The sequence below is a fragment of the Rhamphochromis longiceps genome, linkage group LG4 (assembly GCF_057381845.1).
Source record: "Rhamphochromis longiceps isolate RC_006_pf linkage group LG4, R_longiceps_female_GT1.1, whole genome shotgun sequence".
Lineage (NCBI taxonomy): Eukaryota > Metazoa > Chordata > Actinopteri > Cichliformes > Cichlidae > Rhamphochromis > Rhamphochromis longiceps.
The window spans coordinates 1,194,297-1,218,986 of record NC_140560.1 but is presented as its reverse complement, the minus strand read 5'-3'; the positions used below and the strand labels follow the sequence as shown (position 1 = coordinate 1,218,986).

The 24,690-nt window shown below is 45.2% G+C and overlaps 1 protein-coding gene across 1 annotated transcript in view; it reads right to left on the bottom strand.

Annotated features, from left to right (window-relative positions):
• LOC146670757 (voltage-gated potassium channel KCNC1-like) overlaps positions 1–24,690 on the bottom strand; it is a 102,678-nt gene that overhangs the window by 60,237 nt on the left and 17,751 nt on the right. Inside the window, exon 2 of the mRNA XM_085402828.1 lies at positions 4,765–4,896. Coding sequence (XP_085258954.1) covers positions 4,765–4,896 — 132 coding nt within the window. The remainder of the gene's footprint in view (positions 1–4,764; positions 4,897–24,690) is intronic.

Sequence of the window (24,690 nt, the reverse complement as noted above, 5' to 3'; positions counted from 1 at the left end):
ATTTTCCTATTCAGCTCAATAAGACTACAGATATTGCAAAAATGGATATGAAGATCAAAGCGCAGCTCAGAGGACCTTTTGGTCCATACAGAAGTAAGATGGCTTTCAAGGGGATGATCCGTTCAAGTCTTTTTAAATAGGACAGAGATGTGCAGATGTTCTTACAGGGCAAAAACTTCCCTTTATTCGATGTTTTTGAAGACTTTCTGTGACTCGGCCAGCTAACATACCAGTCGGACATTTTTTCTCATTTAAAAGAACCGAACTTGGGGCTACAGGGAGTGTCCCTCACTGCTTTTGATGTGCAGAACAACAACAAACACGCCTTTTATTCCAAATAAAGATGCTGATGCTTCAAAGATGGCGCCGGTGTACGTGGCTGCTCGTCTGTCGCTGTCAGTTTTGTTTGTTTTTATATTGCTCCTGTCGTGTGTCACTCAAGAAATCGGGTCATTACTGGTGTACGATCGCCAATCGCTTCTGAACCTCCGAAGTTCTGGACAAAATACAGCTCCATTTTCTAACGGAGGTCAGAATTCATGGTGTCCGTTGCTGTCACATATCCCAACTTGCCCATGCCGTGCAGTCATGCTACCTCCCCGGCGAAGACGTCGGGGTAGGCGCAGTGGTCGGCTGGTTAAACTCAAGATCTCTTTAGCACACCATCCCACTACCGTCAAAGGAATACAGAGATTATTTCCTGGAGTTTTTGTGCACCGACGTTTCCTGGACCCCGTGGGTTCCTGCCTCATCCCCGTGGTCTGCCAGGATGATGCGCCGCTCCTCCGTGACCCCTGTCCCCCTCGGCTCAACGTGCGCCGGGCGAACGTCCGCAATCTGAGGCCGCTGTGTCGGACCCCCTGTGCCGCTGGGCTTTTACCTCATCCCCGGCTCCTGTCAGGATTGGGCTGGTAAACGCCAGATCGCTGGTGAACAAATCTTTTATTCTGAATGAGTTATTCACCTCCTGGAAACTAGACTTCATGTGTGTCACGGAGACTTGGCTTAACACTGGTGAGTCCAGTATTTTATCCGAACTTTTACCAGCGGATTGTTCCTATTTTAACACACCAAGGACATCAGGGAGAGGAGGAGGTACGGCGGTTGTTTTTAAAAAGGATTTTAAATGTAAACAGTGTGTTTTACAGCCCTCGTTTTCCAGCTTTGAGCTCATGTGTTTTGAAGTCAGTCGCTCTAACTCTGTGCTCTTTGCTGTTATTTATCGTCCCCCTAAATACAATAAGAATTTCATTAATGACTTTTCAGAATTTCTAGCTGGGATTATGCCCAACTACGATCATGTTCTTATTGTGGGAGATTTTAATATCCATGTCCGCTGTCCTAATAAACCTCTGGTGAAGGAGTTTTTAAGCCTCATTGACTCTTTTAATCTGGTCCAGCCCGTACCTGGTCCCACACATGAACATGGACACACACTAGACCTGGTCTTGTCACACAGTCTACCTGTGTCTAATGTGGAAGTGACTGACACTGCTTTCCATATGGCTGTATTATTTGATGTTGTGTTTTCACGTACTACAGCTCAAACCGGTGCTCCTGTTCACCGCTGTCGGATTATTAACCCTTCCACTGCTGCCCAGTTCTCCTCTGCTTTTAACCAGCTGTCTATCCCTGCCGATCGTACTCCCTTGGACACAGAGAACCTCAGCTCCTGGTTTCAATCTTCTTGCCTAACCATTCTGGACTCTGTGGCACCATTAATAACCAGGCAGCCCAAGGCTAAAACGGACCCTTGGTTTAATGACGCCACTCGGGCTGTGAGGAGGGAGTGTCGTAGAGCTGAACGCAGATGGAAGAGGGACAAACTGCAGGTGTCTCTGCAAATCCTAAAGGACTGCTGGCGCCTCTATCAGGATACGGTCAAAGAGGCTAAAAGAAAATACTTCTCTAAGATCATTTCCTCCAACAGTCACAATCCACGTGTTATTTAACTCTACTGACTTAGTCTTAAATGCTCCACAAAGTGGCTGCTTGGAGGCCTCTCATAAACTGTCTAATGATTTTATGTGTTTTTCATTGAGAAGGTTGCAGCCACGCGGGCACTCCTGAGTCTGACCCCTCTGTCTCGATCCCTTGCTCTGCTGTTTTTAACCAGTTTGAGCCTGTGACTCTTTCTTATTTAGAGGATGTGGTCGGCCACCTGAGGCCCTCTGGTTCCCCAAATGATCCTGTCCCACCACAATTTTTTAAGGAGATTTTTCCTAGCATAGGCCAGGCTGTTCTTAGTGTTATAAACAGCAGTTTAATATCTGGTGTAGTCCCTGCTCATTTTAAGCATGCAGTAGTACAACCCTTGCTTAAGAAACCTGCCCTGGACCACACTGTGTTGGCTAACTACAGGCCTCTCTCCAAGTTGTCTTTTATGTCTAAAATCTTAGAGAAAATTGTACATTGCCAATTGATGGATTTTTTAAATGAGAATGGTGTCCTGGAGGTCTTCCAATCAGGTTTTAAAAACTTGCATAGCACGGAGTCAGCACTCTTAAAGGTTTTTAATGATATCCTCCTTTCCTGTGACTCTGGCAATCATGATGTTCTTGACCTAACAGCTGCCTTTGACACTGTAGATCACAACATTTTACTGTCTCGCTTGCACCATCTTGCAGACATTCGTGGTACTGCTTTGAAATGGTTTAGGTCTTATCTTTGTGACAGAACTTTTAGTGTTAACTTTTTAGGGTATGAGTCTTCCTCTGCCACTTTTTAGTCTGGGGTCCTGCAGGGCTCAATTTTAGGGCCTCTGCTTTTTTCATTATATTTACAGCCCCTGGGAACCATCCTCAGAAGGCATGGAATATCCTTCCACTGCTATGCTGACGACTGTCAGATCTATCTGCCTCTGAAGCAGAACGACACCTTCTCTATTAAGCCACTTTTAGCATCTCTAGAAGACATTAAATCTTGGATGTCCCTAAACTTTCTAAGATGCAATTCCAGCAAAACTGAGGTCATTCTGTTTGGTCCTAGCGGACCTTGTGAACCCTCCGCTATTGATTTGAGACCCCTGGCAGAGTATTTTAAATCTGTTGTTACAAACCTGGGTTTTAAGATGGACAGTGATTTTAAATTAGATAGTCAAATTAGGGCTACTGTCAAGTCCCATTTTTATCATCTAAGGCGCTTGGCAAAGATAAGACCTATTTTATCCAGGCCGCATCTTGAAACAGTAATCCATGCTTTTATTTCATGTCGTTTAGATTTCTGTAATGCACTATATTGTGGAGTTAGTCAGCATCTTCTCTCTCGTCTCCAGCTGGTCCAAAATTCTGCTGCACGACTTTTAACCAGAACTCGTAAAAGAGAGCACATAACTCCCGTCCTGGCTTCACTCCATTGGCTGCCTGTATATCTTAGAGTTCACTTTAAAATTCTCATGTTTGTGTTTAAATGTTTAAATGGTCTTGCCCCAACTTACCTCTCTGAGCTTCTGCATCCTTACTCACCCCCCAGGTCTCTCAGGTCAGCTCACAAGCTGCTCCTGGAGGTACCCAGGTCCAAGAGGAAGCTCAGAGGGGGCGGGGCTTTCTCTATTGTTGCTCCTAATCTGTGGAACAATCTTTCCCAGCACATTAGAGAGGCCCCTTCACTTTTAAAACACGTCTTAAAACCCATTTTTACTCTTTGGCTTATGACACAGTCTGACCCTGATTTTATTGTTTTAATCTAATGTGCTGATTTTATTGTTTTAAATGTGTTTTTTATATATATATATATATATATATATATATTTTTTTTTTTTTTTTTTTTTTTTTTTACTTATCTTATATTATTATTACTATTTTTCTCTTTTTTTTTTAACATGCTCAATGTATCATGTTTGGCATGTCAAGTGTACAGCACTTTGTGTTCAGCTGGTGGCTGATCTGAAAGCGCTATATAAATAAATTGCTTGCTTGCTTGCTAAAGGTCAAGACAGGCGATGTTTCAGGTTTCCCCAGTTTGGAGCTTCCTGTCTGACAACAACCTGATCCTCACTGTCAGAGACAGCATCATTGTGCACCTTGTCTCTCTCAGACAGTTCAGTGAATATTTCCCAGTGACAGCAGAAGTGAGAAACCCATTCAGCCTCGAAGCATGCCCAAAGAGCAGGAGGGTTTAAGAGAACTATCTTGTGATGAGACACTGAAGTTTGCTTTCAGAAATCAGACGTTTTTGACATTTTTGACTCTTAGACAAGGCCATGCACTTCCATTGGTGACCACATATTCATGCAAGAAAGGTTTCTCTTCATATGCTAGAATACAGAAGCAGGTTGTGTGAGGCTGAAGCTGACCTTCCTTGATCCAAACATCACAGAGCAGTGTTACAGAGCCATTCACACACGAGGAGTGTAGGCTATGTTGCCAATGACTAAATGCTAATGTTTTGCATGGCATGGAGCTGTTATTATTAATATTCCCACCTGCTGCGTGTGTGAATGCAGTATCAGAGCTGTTAGCCCCCTTTGCTGCGAGTGTTTCAATGCAGTTACTATTGTCACTTGTCACACCCTGACTATGTGAGTGTTTCAATGCCATGCAGTTAATACTGTTTGAGTCAAATACAGCTGTGGCTGCTGATGGCAGTCAGTAATAGCATTTATATAAGACATAACATTGTCCCAACTATGTATGCAGTGAAGTTTTAGGCCGATGCTACTGTATTTTAATATCTGTCACATGACTGGTACTTAAAGAGACATATATTTCCCAAGGCGGTACCTACTGTGGTTAGGCAAAGCGTGTCACTAAAACTTTACCGTACCTCTTCACGTGTCACGTTGCCGACGGTGACATTCTCTGTTTTGTTGTAGATGGTGTTGAAGACTTCATGGGTCTCCAGGCAGAATGTGGAGATGGAGAGCAGGATGAAGAAGAGCGAGGCAAAAGCCACATACTGTAGAGAAACAGTGACAGTAGAAAGAGAACAAGAAAGGTGTTACAGTTTACTCTGTTTTCTCAAACAAAACATCAGGACATTATCACCAACTCACTTTAGTGCACTTCTACCACAGGAGGGGGTGCCAACAACACACTGAAGCCAGTGTGGAGTAATCCTGTCGATTCAGTGCAAAGGTCCTGAGTGGTTCAACATATTTGAGAACACAGTAAGGAAGAAACAAAGGATGCAGAAAGTGCCCCTTCATTAAAGTCGTGTCCAAATTCATGGGCTGCATCCTCCTGAGGACCCGGCCTTCGCGGTCTACGTGGGCCGGGTCCTCAGAAGGTCGGGTAGACCCAAAGTAAACCCCTGTGAAATTGGACGGTCTAGCCTTCAGATTAGCGTCACCGCTGTCTTGGTGGAGTTTAATAAACTCGGCTGTCTGCTCCTTGCTATCTAAAATATAACAGGACACTGGAGTAAACGCTCGACCGTCTCATACTTCTGTTTAATCAGTTTTCTGTTTGACGTTTATTCAGCTGTCTGAAAACCACCTGGGGGATTAATAAAGTTTTATTTTATCTAATCTAATCTAATCTAATCTAATCTAATAACTTTAATCTCAGCCAAACCGATTTACTCACGAACAAATAAAACACTGAAAAAAGCCCAACAATAACATTTTTAGGTTGACTAAGTGACTTATATATCACGTTTAACCCGAGCAGCGAAACTCCGCGGTGATCTGAAAATGATGTGCCGGGAGTGGTGCCGTTCTCGGCGGCTCTAGTGACCCTCGACCTCCCGGCTCGCTATCGAGCTGGTGGGTAGCAGATGTCTCCGAAAACGTCGGAGCACTTTTGCAAGTATGCGATATCTTGATAAACCGAGCAGATATTTGAAGTTTACACGGCTACTTTCTCGCCTGAAAATATGTTAAAAGTTGCTGGAAACTGGAGTTTGGTTGGGCCGCGCTATGAATTCTGGGATGTGGTAGGCCACGATGGACATACCTGGCCCATCCTTCAAATTCGGGGAAAAGGAGGACGCATTTTTCGGCTGCATTCGGAGGAGTCTACGAATTTGCACAGCCTTCGGCGCGTCGCTGTGACGTAATCTGTCTACAAATGCTCCTCAGGAGGATGCAGCCCATGAATTTGGACACCCCTTAAGAATAGATTCTTGATTCATTCCGCTGAGATCATTTCTGATGAGGCTTCAGTTAGTTAGTCAGGTCCTGTGTCACAGCTTCATTTCTTTTCTTGATGAAGGACATGACACACTGTTCATGTGCTGTACATCATTTTTAAAACCTGCCTCCTCAGTCCTCAGTTTTTCAGTGTTTGCAAATTTCTGAAAGACACACTGCATACCATTCCTGTAAAGGATCCATGGTAAGCATTGTGGCTGTACTCAGCTTGCTGCATTTGGTGGTGATCAATTGCCAGCTTATACACTGTGCACAGAGCATAGTCACAAATACTCCTTACAGCCCTCAATTGGATATTTGGTTTTAAAACACACACACACACACACGCACGCACGCACACACACACGCACGCACACACACACACACACACACACACACATCTACACACACGCACGCACACACACACACACGCACGCACACACACACACACACACACACACACACACACACACACACACACACACATTTATGTATATATGTCACAGTGTGAATGAGTGGGAAAAGTAATAAGCTCAATGATGGTACTGAGCCATTGTAACATTTTTGTTACATTTTAGTCGTTTTAGAATCAAAGCACATGAAAACCACGTCTACATGTGTTCACATGTCAAACAGCAGCTCTCTGTAGGTCAATGATGAAAGTCAGTAATGTCATGCAGTTGTGCTTTTTCAAACACACACATGTATGTCATTTGTTTGTGTGTGCTCACAACGAATCACTACGTATGTGAGCATTTTCATCTGCTTGCTTTTTCTCAAGTCTGTGCCTTTGCCTTTCAGGTCAGTGATGAAGATGGACAGATGAAGTTTACTTCTAATCCGCAGGGAGCAAATCAAGTCCCACAGCTTATTATCCCGGACTAATTTAACACTGCTATCTACAGCTGCCCTGGATATATACACACACACACACACAGACACACACACATAGAAGAGCGCTTCCATCCCTTCAGAGGAAATCACACTGACTTGCATTCATTTTCTCCCTTAACCATTTTCTCAGCTCTAAAACTTACGCTAACCATAAACCACCTTCAAAAGGATTCACACTTTCCAGTGTTCAGTAACATGGATGCTGGATCAGCCTGTGTCAGTCACCCTGTATTGTCATTGTCAACAAAACCATTTTACTTGGAGAGCAGACTCACTCAGCCACCAACGTACAGGAAGAAAGCACATTATAAGATCATTTAAGTCCTGCTGCCAGTAGAACTTAAGCTATAAATTAATTTGCCTGTCCACATGTGTACGCACCAAACTTGGTCATCCATGTCTTTATAGACGTTGCCTTGCACACTGGTGCACCGTCATGTTGGAACAGAAAGGGGTCATCCCCAAACTGTTCAACTGAGCGTGAAATTGTCCAAGATGTCTTGGTAACCTGAAGGATTAAGTTTCACTGGAACAAAGAGACTGAGCCCAACTCCTGAAAAAGATACCCTACACCATTATTCCACCTCCACTAAGTACAGTTTTTCTGCAGCCACCAAACTCATCCATCGAATTGCCGTCTCCACTGTTTCAGAGTCCAGTTTCAGTGGGCTTTACACCAGTGCTTTACTCTTGCATTGCACTTGGTGATGTGAGGTTTGGATGCACTTGCCATGAAAAAACAATTGCATCAAGCTTGTAATGCACTGTTTTTGAGCTAATCTGCACACCACATGAAGTTGAATGGTGGGGGAGACTGTAGCGTTTTATTATAGGGACACGTCCTGTGTGAAGGTTCTGTTTTCTTGTTTAGTAAACTTCCTGCCTTTATGACCCTTTTGTGAGCAGGAAGTCACACAAACACACCCGCATTTACACACACACACACACACACACACACACACACACACACACACACACACACACACACGCACACACTCACGTGCACATGCATGCACATACACACACACGAGCATACATACACATGCACACTCAATGCCTTAGGGTTTATGACGCACCATAGGGGGGGTTACAATGGGTGTTTGTGTAAACTCTGTGTCACAGAAATGAAAGGCTACTGTGGGGTGATGGTTCTTCGAAGTGGTCTGACACCGAGGGCAGAAGGGCTGCTCTGAGGTCCTTCCCTTGCTAGCAAGTAAAATCAATCGATCGCTGTTCGTCTTGCTTCGTTAAGGGTAATAAGTCTCTAAACCAGCGGGGCCTGTGGAAGCGCAGACTCAGCACAGGTCTTTACTGATTGCTTCTGCAGAAAGTTGGTGGCCTCTGACCTCTATAGCTCAGCATACGCTGATCTCACTCTGTGCCCCTCTGTGGCCTACCACTTTATGGCTCCCATACCCAACCACGTCCTCTTTGATATAATATCACTGTGAAATCCTGGGAAATTTCACGACTGTTTGCACAGGAGGCATCCTATCACTCAGGCTGGTGAGTGAGCTCCTTCGAGCGACCCAAATGGAAAAAGGAAATGATTTGGCTGGGCCACTTACACCAAAGTGTAATCGAGCCTGGTTACACCTACAGTATACTCAAGTCCTTTCACTGAAGGAAAACATGCTGCATCATGAAACGAATAATTGACCTGCTTAAGACCCACAGCTTTCCAACAGTCTTGAAGGAGTTCCCAGAGATGCTGAGCACTTTTTGGTCCTTTTGCCTTCACTCTGCGGTCCATCTCATCCCAAACCATCTCCACTGGCTTTAGGTCAGGTGACTGTGGAGGCCAGGCTGTCTGGTCAGCACTCCATCACTCTCTTTGGTCAAATAGCCCTTGCACAGACTGGAGGTGTGTTTGGGGTCATTGTTGAAAACTAAATGATGGGATGGCATGTCGCTGCATGTCCCCCACACCATCACACCTCCTCTTCCCCCATGCTTCACAATGGGAACCATCCATGGACCATATGTTCACCTTTTCTGCAACACACAAAGACACGGCGAGTGGAACCAAAGATCTCAAACGTGAACTCATCAGACCAAAGCACAGATTTCCTCTGGTCCAATGTCCATTCCTTGTGTTTCTTGGTCTAAACAAATCTCTTCTGCTTGTTGCTCTTCCTTAGTCGTGGCTTCTTAGCAGCTATTTGAGATAAAGGTCTGATTCACACAGTCTCCTCTGAACTGTTGACTTGTGATTTCTGAGGCTGGTGACTCGGATGAATGTATCCTCAGCAGCAGAGGGGACTCCTGGTCTTCCTTTCCTGGGGCGTCCTCATGTGAGACAGTTTCATCGTAGTGCTTGATGGTTTTTGTGACTGCACTTGGACACGTTTAGTTCAGACACATCAGAAGTTTTATCAATTTTCCAACTGATTGACCTTCAGTTCTTAAAGTAATGATGGGCTGTCGTTTCTCTTTACTTAGCTGATTGGTTCTTGCTATAATATGAATTCTAACAGTTGTCAAACAGGGCTGTCAGCTGTGTACCAGCCTGACTTCTGCACAGCTGATGCTCCCAACACCATTAAGAACGCAAGAAATTCCACCAATGAACCCTGACAGGCTCACCTGTGAGGTGAAACCATCTCAGGTGACTACATCATGAAGCTCACTTGTCATTCAGTCTAACTTGGCAGGCTGTCTTTGGGAAAGGACATTTTTGAGAGAGAAATTCTTGCAGCTACAGTGAAAGTGAACACTAATCCTGAAATTGTAACTCTGTGATGGCCAAATGAAACCAGTCATTGTGGTTAAACCTGGGACTGCATTTTACAGACTTTCCAAACTGATAGCCGATGATTGCCATAACTGCAGCAGTGATGCAGCAAGAGGGATGTCCTCCCCTACACTGCACAAAAGACACAAACAGTGTCCCCTGTAAGGTGACTTCAGTACAAATAGCCTGGCTGAAGATTTGCATACTGTTTGCTCCCCAGCAGGAGGAGAATACAGCAGTCTGTTGGCTGAGATCCCTCTGCATGCACACACACACACACATTTGAAGTTTTTCCGACGTGTGTGGCGAGGTCGTGTGGATATGTGTGCTCATGTATGCGACAAAACGAATAGAAGGACATCATAGTAGAGGGTTAGGTGAGAGGCAGGATGCATGTGCTTTGATATCAGTGCTGCAGTGTACTGCTTCTCAGCATACTACAGAAGGTAGAATGTCTGAGCACACCTCCCTCTCTCAAATCCCTTTCTTACTCTCTTGTCAGTTTTCCCATTCGTGCTCATTTATGTTTTTGTTTTCTGAAGCCCTCAATCTGTTTCCCTGCTGTTGACAAGTGATGACATGCAGGGAGTGACAAAAAGGAGTTTTAAGTCTGGTAGGGGTCATTTTTTATGACCACCGTTTAGGATTTTCTCAAGTTTAATTTTTATTCTTCAAACTTGATCCTGTAATTTGAGCACAAAGCTGAACGCAATGCTTTAAATAAGCGAATGTCTGTAATGCATTTATCTTTATACCTTTGACTCGACACAGGAACAACCAGCTAGCCTGGATCTCTGGTTCACTCTGCAGTTAAATTGTGATTTATGATGCGTTTCATCTGGACAGAAACTACAGGAACAATATCACATTTATATTTTAGAGAAATGTTTCATCTCTGTTCAAAACCTGAGCTCTTGTTAATGAGTACTGGGCGGATCGATAAACCGTAGTCAACCAAGAAACGAGAAACGTAGCTTGTGTTTTTGTAAAAGATGACTGTTACTGCCAACCAATCATTAAGCAGGTTTGTACTAGACTAGTAAGTTTGTAGGTTTTTTCCCTTATTGTCCACGTCTGGGATCTGACTCCACTCGCACCTTGTAGTTCTTCTATTTCATGATTTCCTTCCAGCGATGCCCAAAAATGTAAATTCTGTCTGAAAGGGTAAACCTAAAAGTGAACTTAACTTTAATCCACACCAGGCTGCACTTCACCTGTTGGTGTTTTTAAAAGGTTAAGTTGGTCGTATTGAATTTGCAGTACATATTAAACACTGTTCCTCAGTGCACGGCGTCACACAGGTTCCTGAATGAAGGACCCTCTACTTTGTCTCCCTCCCTTCAGATTTCACCCTCTCGCCTTTCCTCCCCTGTCGGAGACAAACAGCACATCTTACAACAACTGCAGCCAACCAGCTGATCTTTGCGCAAACCTCTCAAATCACTCCTGATACTAATTGCTCTCCAGTCAGCAGCAGACGCATATGTAAGCAAAGCTACACTGCACTGACTCAGTGAGAAGGGGGCGATGATGCCGGGAACACCATCAATCAGATTCTTTTAGAGGGGAAACAAAGCAGACTTGACATATTTCCATTATAAAGCAATGGATTAAATCCCCTCAGAAGATAGATTCCCAAGAAAAGATCCATTCAGTTGGGATGTGCACAGGTGGTGTACACTCATGTAAAAACTACCACCAGAGTACAATAACCGACAAAGCGTTTCCTGGCATATTAATTGGTTGGTAACAAATCATCATTTGTCAGTTGTCTTTGACTGACTACGCAGTGTCATCTGCAAGATCACAGGTTTAAAATATACATTTGATTATGTTCCTGTAATTTCTGTCCTTGTCCAGACGAAACATAGAGAGCAGGATAGGTAGTTCAAATCTATTGCAGAGCCTAGAGCTGCATACTGTGCTATAATGACATGCTCCAATGATTATCCAAGGTACAGTGAAACAGGAAAGCAGTAGGAGGAAGGGTAGTTACAATGTCATGTGGCTCCGCCGCCCATCTGTATACTGGCTGCAGTACTAAAACAGCATAGAGTCATATCACAAACCAGCTAAATGTGTGATGGTTTCCACTCTGAACTGGTCAGTTACATAATCCAAAACGGGACTTGTCTGAGTAGATTTTACCAAGAAGATTCGTTAGTAATCAAACAATCTCAGTCGAGTTAAAAGTTAAGCCAAAAACAAAGTAAAAAACGATAAGATTGAAACGTCGGTATGCTTGTTCTCCTTCCTCTGTCCCCTGCTGCTCTGCTGAAGTGTTACTGCTACAAGCTGCAGACTGCTGCAGTGCCTCACTCAATGCAGAAGCAACTCCGATATACTAAGTAGAAATGACGGAGGTCTGCCAAATAGTGCCCCAGGCTGCCAAATCACAGAGCGGGACAAAATGACTGCAGGCAGAAAGTGAACACAGCACACACATGAAGGATAGAACAGACCAGTGGTCTATATTCCTGTATGAATTATTCACCAACATAACATCTTGTCTTGTTTCTATTACGCAATGCCAAAAATGTTATTCAGGTTTCATTACACTGGAAAGCTTTGATGAGGAGTTTCTCTATGCAGTTGGGACAAAGTGTCACCTTTGAGTGAATTTCAGCTGAAATGAGGTTAAATGGCACATCGTCACCTTTTATAGTTCATGTGACCATAAACACTTTTATATATCCAGCAAACACAAAGTATTATCAGTATTTGGAATTTTGAAGTCTAAATAAAAGCCCAGTGAGAAAAAAAGTAGTTGAGTTGCTGGGTCCTTTGTCACAGTGAAACCTGCAACCAGACTTCCTTTGAGGATAGACCCAGGCGGTCTAGAATCGCCCAGCGTTCCTCTAAGGAAAGAGATCCTTCAGCAGACAGATCTGACCTCTGTCTTGATGGAGCATTCACAGCCTGACCTCAACATTCACCTCTCTGCATTTGTTCAGGAGTTGGCTGAGATAATACAAATGGGAGTAATAGAAGAGTCACTTGCATGTGGTGTAGCCCCATAGTTCTTGTGGTGAAGAAAGATGGATCTATGCGGCTCTGTGTTGACTACCGCAGAGTGAGTGAGTGGTCGCAGGGCCTACCCCATGCTCGTGGAACAGATTGCCACCGCTCGTTTTCACAACACTCATCAGTTTTGGACCAAGTGCTGCATCCACACACTACATACTGTATGCTGCCACCTACTTGGATGATGTCATCATCCATACTGACACCTGGACGAAGCATGTGCAGCAGGTTGCCGCGGTCTTACAATGTTTAAGGTCGGCAGGGCTCACGGTTAACCCGAAGGAGTTGATGGAGGGCGGTACAGTACCTGGAGTACCACTGGGGAGGTGGGCAGGTGTGCTCTCAGATGGACAAGACAGCAGCCATCGCATCCTGCCTGCGTAAAATCTTAGGATAAAGGATTCACCCTGGTTAAGTTGGGCAACGGGGGCATGTGGGGGTGGCTCAGCTGCAGAGGAAGGATGGGGCTGCAGGTTCAGGGGGCAGTGCCTGGGTTGAATGGTCGACAGCTTGTAACCATTATTTAATCATGCCACTCCTATTCAAGGAGCATGCTGGGACTCTGAGAATGTGGATAATCAGACAGTAGAAACAGCTGGATGTGTGCTGAAAAGCTGGAACTACAAAAAACACTAAGGTGTGTGTGTGTGTGTGTGTGTGTGTGTGTGTGTGTGTGTGTGTGTGTGTGTGTGTGTGTGTGTGTGTGTGTGGGATGGAGACAGAGAAAGCAGAAATAACAGCATGATCCGTAGAGTTGTCGGGTCTCTTGTTCACAGTGGTGTACCACAGAACTTTCACCCATATCAGCAGCTCTTAAGATCTCATTCGCAGCCCTAACAAGCACAGTGTCAGTGCTGCGATGGGGTCTAAAACATGACTACAATTTTCCAAAGTTTTGACTTGAAGAAAGACATTGATTGGGATCATGGATTTAAGTGTGATTTTGGTCTTCTATTCATTGTAACCAAAAAGTTCATAGATTCTAGAAAGAATGGTGGACTCTTAAAATACATGCATTTATGTCTCTGGGTGTGTCCAGAGCTATGGGCCTGAGATATAAGTTATAGCTCCACTGACTGATTTAGGAACAGCACCTTAGGGACAACCAAAATGAGATCATCATAATGGAATATAGTACTATGGGGGGGGGGGGGGGGGGGGGGGAGAAGACACTACTGAGTCAAATATAAATACAGATATAATTCTTTTACACTATGATTACGGAACACATCTCAATGTTGTGTTCACTTTATTGTCATTGCATTATGTGCATGACTGCAACAGTGTGCACTGCCATTACTGAAGCGCTTCATATAACTGATGTCTGACATAGGACTTCTTCACATTTCCATATAGTCTCTGTTACACACACACACACACACACACACACACACACACACACACACACACACACACACACACACACACACACACACACACACACACACATTCACTCAGGTGAGGCAGGTAAGCAGAAGTCAATGCACTATTTTTGCTTAGTTTTCCTATTTATCCTGATTTCTGCAATGGTCAACAGTGCCATGATGAAATAGCCTTGGGCTCCTAGGGGGTGGGGGTGGGGGTTCCACTTACCTCTTTCACCTTTTATGTAATTATATACTACTATTACATTGAATCATTAGTAATTATCAAACTAGATTCATTCTTGTTTAAAAGGAGATTTTTCTTCCCACTGTTGCTTGGTTCGTCTGATTGTTGGGGTAAGGCTCAACAATACAGGACAAAACCCTTACAATCAGAGCAAACTCTTGGGGATGGTGGGGAGGAAAAGACCCTTTTTAACAGGCAGAACCAGGATAAGGGAGTAGCAGCTATGTGTCAACTTGCTTGGGAATGCAGCAAGTCAGTCCCCCAGTCCATCAGTGTAAGCCTACAGGAGCAAATGTAAGTGAATCACAATTAACTGTAGCTGAGCTGTAACTTTAGCTTAACCTAACCTTAAACGTTAATGTTGGAGATTTGGTCTGTCTTTTTTGTTTGCCTTTATTAAGATGTGACTGGCTATTGTCAGATTACGTTATGACTGTAAACAACTTAAAATGTTCATGTGTCACCTATTCATTAAGTCATTTACAGGCTCTTCTGCCCATATACAAAACTTTCTGTACATTGAAAATGTTCATACATCTCAACTTTGTTTCGTAGACTGACTGAAAACAAGATCAGGACACATTTCCTTAAAATAACAGAAAATTTGAGATAGTTTTGGGCAGAAAAAGCATTCACTTGGGCTTTCCAGGACTCCTACCGAGGCAGTTTTAGATTTTTCAGAGCAGTTTATTCTCAGTCACCAAAAAGCAGCTGACAGATAAACAGAAAACTGTGTTCTGTGGTTTTCAGGGAAACTACGAGTCGGGAGCTGCTTTTAAGGACATGCTGGATTTCTTTGAAAAGCAGATTGCCACAGGACATTAAAGACACACCTATAAATCGAGCAGATATTTGAAAATATCTTAAAAGTTTTGGACGAAATGCATTCGGGGATATTGCATTTCGTCATTTCGAGCTGATTGGAGACCAAAACAGCCAATCAGATTTTTTTGCATCCAAGTCTGTGATTGGCTGGTTTTGTGGCACAAATATAACGGTGTAGAGAAAGAGTTGAGCGCGCACGGACAGAAATGTTGAGAGCGCGAGCAACACATAGCGAGCGAGAGGGGCTACTGTTGTGTGTGTGTGTGTGTGTGTGTGTGTGTGTGTGTGTGTGTGTGTGTGTGTGTGTGTGTGTGTGTGTGTGTGTGTGGATAATAGCAAACACTGAAATACATGTTTTGCACGCAGGAGTGAATTTTGTTCACTCAAATTTAGCTTTTCTTCGCTCAAAATAAATTTCTCCTCAAAATGCAACACTTGCACCTGCAAACTTTTTTTTACCTGCGCTCACATTTTTTTTTATGTGCACTCAGAATAGTGGCACAAAAATAACGCCATAGTTACCGTGTCCTTGTATTGTGCTGCTGTCATTTGTTTCTATATATAGGCGTGTGTGTGTGTGCATGTGTGGGGGTGTGGCCCTGCCATCTGGATCATCACACACACCTGGAGCTGATCTAACATCGTCGGGGAGCTACACAGCAGTGTGGCTGAGAGCTCCACAACAAGGGATCGTTATGCGTGACTACCTGTTAGTTTTTCAGCAAGCCAGTAAGTGTTAGTCTGCCGCGATTGTGGAGTTTTCTGAAGGCTGCTTTTGTATGTGTTTCCAAGGAGGATTTGTGGGAACGAGGAAGCAGCGGGTGGATGGTACGCAGGGAGTGGAGACACGGAACAGGAGTCAGGAACACACAGGGGTTTATTGGTTGTCTATATTTTCTGCACTGTAAATAAAACGCACTGTCATCATTACCAGAGTCCTGCATTTGGGTCCTCCTTTCCCTCATCCCCACGGGCTGCCAGCGCAGCCGTGACATTATTTTTGCTACTACTTTTACATTTGCAAATAAAAAATTACAATGTAGTCAAAGAAAAAGAAAGTTTGCATGCTGTGAAGAAGTGTTTGACCTGTGGAGGTGGGAATATTTTGGATCTATCTCTAAATTTTGAAGAGAGTAAGAATAATCTGAAAATCCTAAAGTCATTATTTTTTGGCAGTCTCTACAAAGCATGCACGAGAATAGAGAAGAAAAAGATTACGCTGCAACATCTGTGGTTTATAGCATCCTAGGATATTGCAGATCCACTACAAAAGGAAGAAAACTGTCATGTAAAGCAAGTGTGGCAGGCAGGGAGGGGACCCAGGATTCAGCAGGCAAAATGCAAACTGGGCTGGGTGTTGTCGAACGGTCTTGGGATGTTGGGAGTGCTTGCGCTTGTGTTGGCCCCCAGCCAGGAGGCTAGTATCTATCTGAAATAGCCCCTTGGGGATAAATAAAGTCTCTCTGACTCTGGGGGCCTGGGCCCCTGGTGGGCCCCTGGTGGGCCACCTGGTCTCTGGCTGGGTCCCTCCTTGTGGGGGTGGTGCATGCTTCCTTGGCACCACGCCATGAAGGGTGCATTGGCCCATGTTGGGATGTCCGGTCTGCACCTCAGGGTCTCGTGGGTGTGGCCAAGTGGGTGGAGTGGGACATCCAGGTGAGTATGCAACCATTGTCTCAGACTTACACCACTTGTGGGGCAGTGGGATCTTCCCCGGACTCTGTAGTGCTCTGGCATTGTTATTGTGGCCGTGAACCCATTTTTTTCCACGTTGTGGTGAAGTGTGGGGAATGTGGGTAACTACTGAGGCAGTCATTTGCTGGCTCTCTCCTTCCAGGGGTCTTCTACCTCCCGTTCTCACATATTCTGTCCCTCCCTCCTTCCAACTCATACAACATATCACTCACAGATGTAGGGTCCTTAGGGAGGGTTGTGGGTCACTTAGGTCACAGTGGGTTGGGCCATTCACGTGGCTTTGCTTGTTGTACTGCATGGTAACCCGCCCTGCTTTTTAATGACACTATAGTGCACAACATATAACCATTCATATAGGGTCTTGGGGGGCAGGTGGGTCACCAGGAGGCTGACGGCTGAGGCTGCTGCAGTGGACCCATTCATTCCTGCTGTCTGCTCCTTAATTTTATCTGGAACCTAGACATTGAAGATTTTCGGGGTGGGGGCTTTGGTATTAAGTCCTACTGGTTAGCAGTCGGGTGCTTGTGTTACATCTCCCCTCCACCCTACAATTTTAACAGCACTCTATTTTTTCTACAGTCATACTCATCCTGTACACTTTCTATACTCACACTGCACAACACTGACACCCAGCATAGCACTTTGAACACTGAGTGTGTGTGTGTGTGTGTGTGTGGGGGGGGGGGGGGTGGGGGGTCTTCCTACACCCCTGTTTCACACACCCTCTCTGGGTTGGGAGTCCACAGGTCACAGGTGGTTTGTGGTGCACTCTGGCTACGTCCTGGTTCACTGCAGTTTGGGGGAGGCATCTGCTCACCTGCCCCTCAGTGGGAGCATCAGTGTGTTTGCATGTGTCTTTGTGTGTTTTTGATAAGTAGAATCCAGGTGCCTTGGACCTCTTTCATGTCAGAGAGACTCTGCAGGTTGCTGAGTGGTTCTTGAGTGCCCAGTGCACTAGTACCCTGTTCTTGGCTCATACCAGGGTGGCTAGCCTCTACCGAGGTCAGCTGCCTGTTGCCTCTTGTTTTCTGGGTCTCTCACCCTTTGGTAGTGGGCAGACCATCTGAGGCCCTCCTCCCTCTCCTGCTGGGATAGATGTGCAGATGTCACCAATATGTGTGGCCTCAGGTCTTCTGTACTCTTGGGGGCTGCAGATAGCCTGGATCTCCTGGATCTATCTCTTTCTGCCTCTGGCTCCTGGGGGGTATTGTTGGAGTTTCCCACCCTCATTTTCAAGGACATTTTGTGATAAAGACACCTACACATACACTACATACTCTCTCTCTCTCTCTCTCACACACACACACACACACACAAGAAACTTGTAAGTTCATGTATCTGTGTCTTTTCATATGTTTGTGTTTCAGGTGTTGTATGTTTGTTTCTACCAAAGTAGAATGCGTAGAGCAAGTGAAATCCTTCAAATGCCTTGGCGTCCACATCTCTGTGGACCTCTGCTGGTCAGCTAACACCACGGCGCTAGTCAAGAAGGCCCAGCAGTGGCTACACTTCCCAAGGGTGCTCAGGAAGGCGTGATTAAACACCCAGTTGCTGGTGACCTTCTACAGATCCACTATCGAGAGCCTGCTGACCTATGCTGCATGGAGGCAAACAGGAAGAGACTACAGAGGGTAGTAAACACAGCACAAAGAATCATCAGCTGCCCTCTGCCCTCCTTGTCTGCCATCTATAACTCCCTTTGTCTCAGCAGGGCCAGAAACCCCGGCTACCATCTTTTTAACCTACTGCTGTCTGGCAGGCGCTTCAGATCCATACGGGCCAGAACAAACAGACTCAGGGACAGCTTCTTCCCTAAAGCTATCACCATACTCTACTTAAACTTGCACAAAAGGAATTTCCACTGAAATATCTGAACTGACCACTGCACCTTCAGACATAAACTGTCACAGTCCGGCGAGGGCAGACTGTATGTGTTGACAAAGGACCCAAAACACAGACTCCAAAAACTGAACGTGGCGTGGATTTAACAAAAAATAAGCCGTTTATTGAGGCTAGCAAAAAGGGTACAAACAAAAGGGCATTGGTGAAACTAAACAATAACCTAAACTGGGTGAACTAAAACTAAACATGAAAAAACCTTAAACATGGTGAACTGACATGGATGAGCAGACGACCTGACAAAGAATGACTGAAAGCACACGGACTAAATACACACAGGAGGATAATGAGGGAAGTGGGAACACATGGAGAAACAGCTGACACACATGAACATAACGACGTCACAAGGAGAGAGTAATACTAAAAACATTGAACATAGGAACACAGGACCCCTTCAAAATAAAACAGGAAATATAATGAGACGCAGACCTGACAACATAAGACACACAGACATGAAACACACGAAGGGCAAGGGAGACTTCACAGGGGTTGAAAACACAAGGGGGAACGAATAAGCAAATGAACATAGGAAACCTAATAAGCTTAAACATACACTATAAACATCAAAAGAACTAAAACTCAATACACTGGGTCATAAGACCCAGGATCGTGACAATAAACTACCTCTACCTTTCATGCTCATTCCCTTGCTCCTTGACTTTAGCATGAACTCATGTCTGTGCTTAAATTGTCGGTGCTCAAACTGTCAGCATTCTCTGGCTGTCTGTCTGTGTCACTCCTCAACTCTCTCTGAATGGTACTCGTGGGCACTGATCAGGGGTCTTTGATCAATGATTGTTGATCGATGGTCGTGACAATTTGCATATTAATCAAGAAACTGTCCTCACAGCCCAATGTTCAGTGGGCTAGGTTCAGTCATTGTGCAAATGTACTGTTTATAAGACTGGAAACCTGCAGTCAGCTGATACTGAAGAAGTCACCTGGATGAGTGACGAAACGTTTCTCCCACTGAAAACACTACTTCCAGATGAACAGAATCAACTTTTGGGGAATTTACTTACTTGGATGATTGAGCATGCATCAAGACATAGAAAGCTCATACAAAACTAGATCCTGAACAAAACAAAACTGGGACAAAGACCATGACAAACATGAAGAATGAAAAAACAGACAAACAGGAAGCAGTTCAAGACAGTACTGTATCATCTGTTCAGGCAAACAGACTTCTGGCCATTGAGGAAGCTGCAAGCTCTCAGTAGTGCCTGTACAGGTTAATCCCTGGAAGGAAACTGCATCAATGCACAATGTTGGACGTCAGGTCAAGGTGGACATAACATCATTCCCAATCTCTGAGATTAGGTAACAAATCCCAAGAACAACTTGTACACTGAAGGCGTTGAATGCAAGAGCAGCTGACCTGAAAGAGAGGACCAAGGCTAAGCTGGCTGACTACAAGACTACATGAAGTACCCTTTGAAAGTCTGTTTAAAAATGTAAATGAAGCATTATGGACAATCTCAATCGCAACCATTACTGAAACCAACCACGTAATCTACACCACAGTCGCAGTTATCTTTGAGACACTCACAGCCTTGGCTAAATGCCTGAAGAGGCACACCAGAGAGACAGAAGCCATGAGAATACCACAGGTGTTCTCCACTGAACCATCTAAGGTGCACTCCCAGTTCAGGGGAACAATATGAGAAAAATCACTAAGGCTTCAGACAAAGCAATACTGGAAGAGCATATGGCAGAAGGACACAAGACATAACAACAATGCTCAGTTGCTAGTGGATCTAAGAGCAAACCACAGCAACCTCCCTGAATAGGATCCAGTAACCATCACAGTGGCAAACATCCAAGAATAAGTCTCAAGCTTGAAGCATTAGACAGCAATAGGTCCTGGCAAAATTGACACCTACTGGTTAAAGAAGCTAACTGCACTCCATGAGTGTCTGGCAGCACAAATGAACCAGCTGCCAACCACAGGCGGAACACTGATGACAAGACAAAAAAGCTCTTTATCAAGCTTGGAGGTTTTCACTCCAAATCCAGCACCCTGACACTGTATGCTAAGCAGAAGGAAGGAGGCTGAAGGCTAGTACCCACACACTCACATTCACACCTATGGGCAATTTAGAATCACCAATTAACCTAATCCCTCTACCCAGAGAGCAGACAGGTCTGGCCCAGATCTGGTGTCAAGCCGGTACTGCTGGCTGACTTCTGGCATGGTAAGTGGTATGTCATCAAGATATGAGCCAGGCCTGGCATAGATGGCACTGTTTATGTGATGGCATACCACATCTGGCTCGATTGTGGTTTGGTTTATGTGGCCCAGGCTCATAGAAAACAGGTCTGGCCCAGATCCAGCATCAAGCTGGCACTTCTAACTGAGTGGTATCATGGCAGGGTGTATGTCAACCAGATGTGTGCCAGATCTGGCAATGATGGCAATATTTATGTTCCTATTTTCCTATTTTAGTTAGAAGATCCAAATGTGATGTCGCAATACTATACTGCTACGGTAGCCAACATTTCAAATGCAGGTTTGTGTGCCTGCACTTTATCCACAACCTAGTTATGGTTTACTCATGTTTACCACTGGGTGGCTGTAGCTCAGGAGGTAGAGCAGGTCAACTACTGGTCGGAAGGTTAGAGGTTCCATCCCTGGCTTCTCCAGTCTGCATGCCTGCAAGATGACATCTGTGGTGATGAAGTTCTTTGAAAGACTGGTGTTTCCTCATGTGGTGCATTTTCCATTGTTATACCTCTCTTACCTGTCTTCCCCATGTGATGTTTTGTGTAATGTATGTATGGTCGGAGGGTAAGATGGCGCCGTCATTGCGTGCAATAGGTTGGCAGCCTTATGAAATTTCCCCTTGTGGGACTAATAAAGGTATATCAATTAAGCCAGCTGAAGGACATCATAGAGCCACTGCTGGACCCCCTGCAGTTTGTCTGTTGGGCAAACAGGTTGGCCAAGGTTTCAGTCAACATGGGACTGCACTACATCCTGCATCACCTCAACCAACCAGCCAGGATACTGTTCGTGGACCTCAGCTTGACCTTCAGCGCCCCAGACAGCCCAGCACCTGAAGCTCAGCCAGCCTACCGTGCCCACCTCCAATTGTCTGTCAATCACCAAGTTCCTGATGGTCAGGCAGCAACAGGTAAGGCTGAGGAGCATCACATCCCACACCAGATCATCAGCACCAGCTTTCCCCAAGGGTATGTTTTCTCCCCGATGCTCTTCTCCCACGACACTAATTGCAACATGGGAGAACCACCTGTGAAACTCCTGAAGTTCATGGATAACTCCACTATCATTGGTCTGATTCAAAAGGATAATGAATCTGCCTACAGACCAGCTGCACCACTGGTGCAGTCAGAGCCACCTGGAGGTGAACCTTTTCAAGCCTGTTGAGGTGACGGTGGACTTTCTGAGATTGCACATATACTTTGTACAGTTTCTTAATGCTTTATACATGTATGGATAGTGTAGTGGTAACAATACATGCCTTTGGAACTTCAAGTCAGGCGTTAGACTCCTGACCAGGGCATATGTATCCCAACCAGGGCATCTGCATCCAGTAAGGGTTCCCAGGCTAGACCCACAATGCTAACCAAACCTACCTCAGATATGAGTGAGAGAGAGAGAGAATTGACCTTGTTAATTGCCCAGATTAACAAGTGTTGAGGAACCAGTACAGACTGATGAGAAGTGGGCTATGGGAACAAGAAGGCATACATGAGTAAGGGATGAGAACAGGGCACTGTTGGAATGCTAAAATGCAAGTAACCCCAGTGGAAGTAGCTCAGTGTTCCAACATTTGGAAGAAGAAACTGCTATCACCACTGGATGTTGATGAGGTATAACACAAATGCTGCGGTTCATGGCCAAGCTGGAAACCTGAAACCTCTGTGGCCGACTACCAAGATTAACTACCCTCTGTACAATCCCTACTTTGACCATAACAGAAACTAACCAGATGATCTACATCACGGCAGTAGTGATCACTGAGATGCTTGACTATGTGATGAACAGCTACAAGGAACAGTGCCCTCCACGGAGAAGGAGACTAGTGGCCAAGATCAAGGCAGTGTGGAAGGAAGCTCCTGTCATCATAGCAACTAAAATGAACAAGCACATGGCTCAATACGTGAATGGGTAACAGAAACGCAGAGGTAGGAATGGGGGGGGGCAAACACTAGCTCCTGGTAGACAGAACAGTTGCCCAAGACCTCAAGGCCAGACTGGCCAACCTGTGCACTGCCTGGATTGACTACAAGAAAGCTTATACAGTAACTCAATGGCCCACACTTGGATCAAGAAATCCCTACAAAAATACAAGGTGAACAGAACCCTAAGAGCCTTCATCAGGAATTCAATGGGGATGTAGCCAAGTCAGAGTCAAGTGTGAGATTTATCGAAGAAATGCTCTCTCCCCACTGCTGCTCTGTGTAGGCCTGAGCCCCCTCAGTGAGATCATCAAGACTGGATATGGATGCAGGCTACGGAATGATCGTCAATCACTTCGTACATCAATCTAAATGCATGACATCAAGCTGTATGCAAAGAGTGAACAAGATATTGAATCCCTGATCTATTCCACTAGGATCTGGCGCACTGACATTGGCTCGTCATTCTGACTGGAGAAGTGTAGTTGCATGATAACAAAAAGAGGGGAAGTAATCAGAACTGAGGGGATTGCACTACCAAAAGGCAACATTGTAGACACTGAGGACAGCTACAAGTACCTGGGAATCTCACAGGCAAATGGGAACCATGAAGAGGCCACTAGCCTCTGTTCTGAAGAGTCAGCTGAATGGAAAGAACAAGATCCAGGGAATTAACACCTACGCTCTTCTAGTGACCAGATACCCTGCTGCAATAATAAATTGGCCAAAGGAGGAGATAGAAGCCGCTAACATCAAGACAAGGAAGCTTCTCGCCATCCATGGAGGGTTTCACCCCAAGTCCAGCACCCTGAGATTGTACGCTAAGTGGAAGGAAGGGGCTAGTGGGTGTCAGAACACTATCTAGGATGAGACAACAATTATCCATGAGTACATTAAGAAGATGGCCACTACTGACAGCATGCTTAATGAATATCTCAGGCAGCAGAAACCTAAAAAAGAAGAGGAGCAAGGAGAAGAACCATCATTCAAATACAAGCCACTGCACGGTACGTACCACCGGTGGATAAAAGTGGCTGGCATCCAAAAATCCTACCAGGACAAAGCTGGACTGAAAAAACAGCACAGAGGCACTAAAAATCGGCCATCTGCTGCAACCAGTTGGGGTGAGAGAAGGAAGACAGGATAAAGACATGCTGTGGAAGAGAGACAGAGATTAATAACAGATATGATTCAATGCAGAGAGGTCTGTGAACACATAGTGAGTGAGAAAGGTGACTGGAAAGGAAAAACTCAATGCATCATGGGAATCCCCGGCAGCCTACATCTATTGCAGCATAACTAAGGGAGGATTCAGGGTCACCTGGTCCAGCCCTAACTATATGCTTTAGCAAAGAGGAAAGTTACTGCGTTGATACTGCGTTGATAAAGTACAAGAGATACAATCAGTGCTTTGTCAGTGTTTACTCAGCATTCAAGGACAGCAATATTTGCATAGTATTTTTACTGACATATAGTGCACATATGTCCATCCATCCATCTTCATCCGCTTTGTCTGGGGCCGGGTCGCGGGGGCAGCAGCCTAAGCAAAGAGGCCCAGACCTCCCTCTCCCCAGCCACCTCCTCCAGCTTGTCCGGGGGAATACCAAGGCGTTCCCAGGCCAGCCGAGAGATATAATCTCTCCAGCGTGTCCTGGGTCTGCCCCGGGGCCTCCTCCCGGTGGGACATGCCTGGAACACCTCACCCAGGAGGCGCCCAGGGGGCATCCTTGTCAGATGCCCGAACCACCTCAGCTGGCTCCTTTCGATGTGGAGCAGCAGCTGCTCTACTCTGAGC